This window comes from Hordeum vulgare, chromosome 2H (assembly GCF_904849725.1).
Source record: "Hordeum vulgare subsp. vulgare chromosome 2H, MorexV3_pseudomolecules_assembly, whole genome shotgun sequence".
In the NCBI taxonomy this organism is placed as follows: domain Eukaryota; kingdom Viridiplantae; phylum Streptophyta; class Magnoliopsida; order Poales; family Poaceae; genus Hordeum; species Hordeum vulgare.
The window spans coordinates 460,906,764-460,913,981 of record NC_058519.1 but is presented as its reverse complement, the minus strand read 5'-3'; the positions used below and the strand labels follow the sequence as shown (position 1 = coordinate 460,913,981).

At 41.9% G+C, this 7,218-nt stretch overlaps 1 protein-coding gene across 5 annotated transcripts; it reads right to left on the bottom strand.

The window, feature by feature from the left end:
* Nucleotides 1-1,115: 1,115 nt before the first annotated feature.
* Nucleotides 1,116-4,844, bottom strand: LOC123426655 (DEAD-box ATP-dependent RNA helicase 27-like). 5 transcript variants are annotated; one of them, XR_006622281.1, is made up of 7 exons: nucleotides 4,548-4,844; nucleotides 3,880-4,038; nucleotides 3,568-3,755; nucleotides 2,734-2,806; nucleotides 2,545-2,630; nucleotides 1,956-2,141; nucleotides 1,116-1,563 (listed from the first exon to the last, which is right to left on the bottom strand). XR_006622281.1 is itself a non-coding variant. In XM_045110520.1 (5 exons), the coding sequence occupies exons 2-4, from the start codon at nucleotides 2,783-2,785 to the stop codon at nucleotides 1,995-1,997; spliced, it is 285 nt and encodes a 94-aa protein (XP_044966455.1). In that variant the 5' UTR covers nucleotides 2,786-2,806; nucleotides 4,548-4,837; the 3' UTR covers nucleotides 1,116-1,563; nucleotides 1,956-1,994. The 5 variants fall into 5 exon arrangements, 2 of the variants coding, with proteins under 2 accessions (XP_044966455.1, XP_044966456.1); XR_006622280.1 differs by having other exon boundaries at nucleotides 3,880-4,035; XR_006622282.1 differs by lacking the exon at nucleotides 3,880-4,038 and having other exon boundaries at nucleotides 4,548-4,842.
* Nucleotides 4,845-7,218: the final 2,374 nt, after the last annotated feature.

Below are 7,218 nucleotides of genomic sequence, written 5' to 3'. Positions count from 1 at the left end.
GAAACTAATATGCTGGGTGAACAAATTACTGTCGACCAATTGATAGAAAAGTGAATAATTATGAAGATATCCAAGGCAATGATTATGCATATAGGCATCACGTCCATGTCAAGTAGACCTAAACTATTCTGCATCTACTACTATTACTCCACACATCGACCGACTCCTGCATGCATCTAGAGTATTAAGTTCTTGAAGAACAGAGTAACGCATTAGGTAAGATGATATGATGTGGATGGATAAAATCAAGCAATATGATTAAAACCCCATCTTTTTATACTTGACACTACTAGGAAAAGGCCTGCTAGTGGCGCACCTGTTTTGGCTACTAATGGCGCACTACAGGTGCGCCACTAGCATCACGCCATTAGAATTTTTTACTAATGGCGCACCGCGCCATTAGAATAGCTCATGGTGCGCCATTAGTATCTGGTATACTAATGGCGCAGCAGGTAGTGCGCCATTAGTATAGCTCATGGTGCTCCATTAGTATGCCTCCCAGTGCGCCATTAGTATAGCTAATGGTGTGCCATTAGTATCTGGCTTACTAATGGCGCACTAGTTGACGATGCGCCACTAGTGTGCTTTTTGCAGTTCGCCACTAAAGTGCTGAGTGGTGCGCCACTAGTATGAATATTAGGTACTGTTTTTTTTCTTTTCTGATATTTGCACAGGTTACAAAACATATTACTGCACAGAATATAGAGAGCACACACTACAGGAAAAAACTTATAAGTCGAGTGCCCGAAACACTCGGCTTACAACGGTTTACACTCGGTTTACATATAAGCCGAGTGTTTTCCTCGGCTTATAACACACGCCTTACTAAGGATCGGCTTATCCGGGGTAAGCTGAGAGCAATAGCGAAAACACTCGGCTTACATATAAGTCGAATGTCCCGATGTAAGTCGAGTGCCAACGGGCACACGATTTATACATAACGGCAACAACAATATATTACATATCCAATGTATCACGACAACAAAAATATAGATCACAACAATATATTACATATCCAATAGATCACAACAACAACAACAACAATATATTACATATCCAATAGATCACAACAATAATATAGTTTCACAAAAGCATGCGTACATATGCAACAAGAATTCACAAATGAAATGGTCATGCATACATATCCAATATATTACAAGTTCACAACAATAACAAACCGATGATGAGTTCAAAGTCCACACACGCATACATATCCAACATAGTTTCACAAAAACACACATACATATTGAAGGAGGGTTCACAACATGTGTTAATATGCAAACACTTTGCCTTGTGATTGCAGGTTCATACCAAGCACATAGAGAAAAGGACTAAATTGAGGACCAAAAATCGTCTCAAATAGTAGCAAGAAAAATATGATTAAAGAAGCTCAAGTTCTAACTTGGTGTTTTGCAAATGGTCCAACAGCCTGCCTGGTGTTGCTACTAACAAATTGACCCCCTTTGCAAGCTGGTCAGCTTCGGTTCTCCGGCCATTGCCACCAATTACATATCCGAGGGTTTGTGAGTGATACTTCATCAATTCCTTGGCAACATTGTGTGTCTGGACCAAAACAAAAATACTTGTGATTAAGAATAGTGAAACACAAAAGTGCAAGGCTTTCAAAAGTTGACTGGTAATTTGTTCCGTCTCTTTATTGAAGTAATTTTGAAGTAAACAATTTGCCAATATTACTAAACAGAAAGATCAAAAGTGGAAAAAAGATACCACAAAAAAGCATAGTAATCTCAAAAATGTAGTACAGGTACATCAAACAACCATGTCCACTATATTTATGTAAGAGATTTTTTTTCAACAAAGTATAACCTTATATGAGCTGGCCCATCAGCTTTTTCATCATTTTCCTCGTGGTGAGAGTTAGTGCCTAACAGTGCTAACACAGCTAAACTGAAGTGCAATAATTGTGGTAGCATGATTTCTCTAGGCAATTGTACCTGTATGGCAAGCTCCCTTGTAGGGCAAACAACAATAACTCATGTGCCATTCCTCGGTGAGAAATGCAAGTTATAGAGGAGCTCGGTTGCCGGTATAAGGAATGCAAGTGTCTTCCCTGAGCCAGTCTTGGCAGCTCCCATCACATCCCTTCCTTCCAACAGATGAGGTATCGACCGAGCTTGAATCTGCACAGAAACCACAATGCACATTAGCATATCCCACATTTACACACAACATCTGCACTAGTTTGCCTCCTGAAAATGGATTATCCTTTGGCAATTTGGAAGCATAATCTACAAAAATTTCACCACCGGGGTACCCATTCCCATTTCATGAAGCCTAGAACCACATTCCCATTTCATGAAGCCTAGAACCACATTCCCACTGAAATAGTATGTGTCAACAAACTTAAAGCCATCACAGCACATAACTTTTCCCACGGCCATCATACAAAATCTTGCCTTGGGCATACAATGAAATTAGCACCTTACATAATTATTTCTACATTGCACCAACCAATCCACCCTGCGCCCAAATCGACTTGTAAATAAACTTCACCAAGCGAGAGCGATAAGCAAGAAAACGCACCTCAGAGTACCACTCCCCAAAGTTATCATCCTTCTTGTACGCCATCCCCAGTTTCGTCTCCTTCTTCACCTCCTTCTTCTTCTTCCCTGCAATCCATGAACCAAGAAACAAGCCCAGAGAATGCAAAGATCAAATATCAAAACTCAAATCCAGAGGAATCAATAGCTGAAGAAGATAAACAGAACGCACCTCCACCTCCGCCCTTGTTGGTATTTTCACCTCCGCCCTTGTTGGTCGACATGGCTAAGATCCCAAATCACCGCTGTAGCATGAGTAGATGGAACAAGAATCACGATCAAATAAGCTCGGAAATCACCACTACAACATGAGTACCCCTTTCCCGATCCAACCCCTCTCAGTCAAATCCCCATCTCCCTCAGAACCTAGGGTTTCTATGATTTAGACGTCCGTACAAGAGGAACTGCACCACAAAAGGATTCAACAAAGAGCATTCAAAAGCAACAGTAGGCCGGCAGAAGCTGTTGCAGCATAGATGGTGGCTGAGAATATAACTAACACCCTGTTGCATCTACTGCTGAACATAAATTCAGTTCCCCTTAACATAACAACATTTCAAAATAGAATTTGCAGAGCCCTACATTCAATTCCCATATAGTTAATCTCGACAAATTCCTAACTCATACTCCCGACCCAACAGCAAAATTTGGGGAGCAACTCATCTGCTCCGCAGATCGAATACAAATCCGTTTTGATGTGCCCATATTAGTTAGTATAAAATAGAATTTGCAGGAACTAGATACCTAGATTCAACTAGGATGTTATTTACAACAGAATTGAGGGATCGATTTATTTGCTCTAGGAATCACATGGGGGACAACTATGTCAGTTAATAGCAACAAACCTTCCAGCACTGAAATTGCATAACCCACCTAGAGTCAATACCCCCTATCGCTTAATCGAAGTTATTCCCACCCAAAGTAACCTCCCGAAATCACAACCAATTTGAGTGCAGGATCTAATTTTTCTTTCGAGAAACATGTAAACTGGAAACATGTAACGCACCTAGGTCATTAGGCTGGCCATGGATAAACTGGAAGATGCAGAATAGGAGAATCACAACGCATAGATCCATGCTTCCTGCTCACCCTTGTAAGAATAACTACCTCCACGAGATAAGAGGCAGAGACTATATGCATCTCCACAGACCAAATATACTATTGCATCCATGTTATGACCGTGCTATTCTGCAGCTATGGGGAAAGAAAGTCAATGTACTAGGTCAGCTGTTGTGTGGTTCAACCAAAATAAGTTATCTTCATAATACTTAAGAATGTCCCACCAATAGAGAGGATACAACTATAACATTCTTCCTACCTTTGTGATTGACAGCATGCATCCTTTGTTCTTTCTTAGAAAAACTACGACTCGTTATAAAATTCAGTCTTGATTATCCATTCATGGGGTTTCGATTCTCGTGATCTTCATGAATACAAGGGAACAGACATGTTCACCTAACGCTGATTTGGTTATCTTCTAGTATAACATAGTAGAACAACAAGTCAGGAAGGTTACTGAATCTGAAAGCTCAAAATTTTCAGAATATGTATTAAACTATAGTACGTAGCTGTCAAGATTAAAACCACCCCAAATGATGTGGAAGTAGTAACATTCGAACTGAGCAAATTTGGTGCACTTGACCGGGCAGCTTGCCGGCCGCATGCCTTCTCAGCAAATTTGACCTGGTACGATAAACTAACAAGATGAACCTAACGAATCTTACAAGTGGCACGCAAGGATAAAAAATAATCAGAGAAGAATTAAATACTTCATCTGATGACTTCTTGATGTGCTATTAACAATTTCCACAGTTATTATACTGCCGGGATGAGCTCTGGCCGTTGATTTCCTAGGCAGATCTCGTGCTCTGTCAAACAGTCGGATGGCGAAAGAAAACGATGCTAGGTGCTCAGATGGAGCCTGCCTGTGGCTACCAGTACTGGCAGAGCAAAGCGGATGGGGGTTGTTGCGCAGAAAACACGTACCTTGCCGTGGCCGTCTCCCCTCCTCGTCCACGGCCGGTCTTAGTGGGCAGCAGCAGGAGACCCGCACGCACGCACGCGCACTCGCAGCCGGAGAAGGCGAGGCGTCGGGGGAGGCGGGGATGGTGAGGGAGAAGGAGTAGTGGCAGGGGTTGAGCTTGACGGCGGCGACCGGGAGGCTGCGCCGGCGATCGATGAGGTGGAGGTGCGCGCGGGGGAGGCGGAGGAGCACGTCCTCCGAGGGCGCCGGCGCGCCGGGGGACGACGGGATCTCAACCCGTGGTGGTTCAGCCGGAGCATCCCGTGTGCTTGTGCTTGGATGGATGTAGGATCTGTTGCGCCGTCTCTCCTTACCTTTTTTTGCAAAACTACTGATGGCGCACCACCTACAAATGCGCCATTAGTAACCCTGGTTACTAATGGCGCACCAGCTGGTGGTGCGCCATTAGTAGTTTTGCAAAAAAATATATATAGTAGTGGCGCACCACCTACAAATACGCCATTAGTAATCCTGGTTACTAATGGCGCACTAGCTGATGGTGCACCATTAGTAGTTTTGCAAAAAAAAATTATAGTAGTGGCGCACTGGGTGAGTGGTGCGCCATTACTAGTTAAATTAGTAATGGCGCACCCTGCCCCGGTGCGCCATTAGTATTTTTGCAAAAAAAAAAAATTATAGTAGTGGCGCACCGAGTGTGTGGTGCGCCATTAGTGTCCATCACACTAATGGCACACCTGCACATGGTGCGCCACTGCTATATAGTAGTGGCGCACCACTTGTCTGGTGCGCCATTAGTATCTATATCATCTATAGCCCTTTTCCTAGTAGTGTGATGGCAACAATGCAATACGTGCCTCTCTACCCCTACTTTTTCACTAGGTGAGGACACCGCAAGACTGAACCCAACACTATGGACTTCTCCCATTGCAAGAATGACCAATCTAGTTGTCCAAACCAAACCAATAACTCGAAGAGACTTGCTAAGATATGAATTCATGCATATAAGAATTCAGAGAAGATTCAAATAATACTCATAGATAATCCGAACATAAATATACAATTCATTGAATCTTGACAAACACACCGCAAAATAGTATTACATCGGATAGATGTCCATGAAGATCATGGTATTGAAGAACAAAGAGAGAGAAGAAGACATCTAGCTACTAGATATGGACCCATAGGTCTGTGGTGAACTACTTACGCGTCATCGGAGAGGCAATGGAGTTGATGTAGATGCTCTCCGTGATCGATTCCCCTTTCGACAGATTACCAGAAAAGGCTCCCAGATTGGATCTCGTGGGAATAGAGGTTCCTGGCGACAGAAAAGTATTTTCTGGTGTCGTTCTGGCATTGGTAGAATATTTGGGAATTTATAGGACAAAGATTAGGGTTAGGAGGCCTGGAGGAGGCCCACAAGCCACGGAGCGTGCCCCCCTAGGGTGCGCCCTGCAGGCTTGTCGTCTCCCGACAGGTCTCCTGCCCCCTTCTCCAAGTCTAGTAGGTTTCTTCTAGTACAAGAAAAATCATTCCGGAAATTTTATTCCGTTTGGACTCCGTTTAATATTCCTTATGAGCGATACTCATTAACATGGAAAAATCAAAACTGGCACTCGGCTCTAGGCTAATAGGTTTGTCCCAAAAATAATATAAAATAACATATTAATGCATATAAAACATTCAAAACAGATAATATAATAGCATGGAACAATAAAAAATTATAGATACATTGGAGACGTATCAAGCATCCCCAAGCTTAATTCCTATTTGTCCTCGAGTAGGTAAATGATAAAAACGAATTTTTTGATGTGGAATTCTACCTAACATATTTATCCATGTAATATTCTTTATTTTGGCATGAATATTCAGATCCATAAGATTAAAAAAAAAGTCTAATTTTGACATAAAAACAATAATACTTCAAGAATAATAACAAGGCAATTGCATCCTTTCGAAATAACATGGGCTTAGAAAGTTATCCCTACAAAATCATATGGTTTCGCTATGCTCCATCTTCCCCACACAAAGTATCCAAATCATGCACAACCCCGATGAAAGTCGAACAATTGTTTCACACTTCTAATGTCCTCAAACCTTTTCAACTCTCATGCAATACATGAGCGTGAGCCATGGATATAGCACTATAGGTGAAATAGAATATGGTGGAGGTTGTAAGAAAAAAAAGGAGAAGATAGTCTCACATCAACTAGGCGTATCAACGGGCTATGGACATGCCCATCAATAGATATCAATGTGAGTGAGTAGGGATTGCCATGCAACAAATGCACTAGAGACATAAGTGTATGAAAGCTCAAAAAGAAAACTAAGTGGTTGTGCAAAAGATGAAATTCCACTAGTTATATGAAAGTGACAAAATAGCAGACTCTCTATGAAGAATATGGTTCTACTTTGAAGTCCAAGTGTGGAAAAAGATATTAGCACTGTCCCTTCTCTCTTTCTCTCTTTTTTTCTCCTTTTTTCTTTTTTTCTTTTTTTGGTGGGCATCTTTGGCCTCTTTTATTTTTTATGGGCTTCGCTGGCCTCTTTTATTTTTTGTAAAGTCCGGAGACTCATCCCAACTTGTGAGAGAATCATAGCTTCCATCATCCTTTTCTCACACGGGACAATGCTATAATAATGCAAGTCATCACACTTTTATTTACTTACAACTCA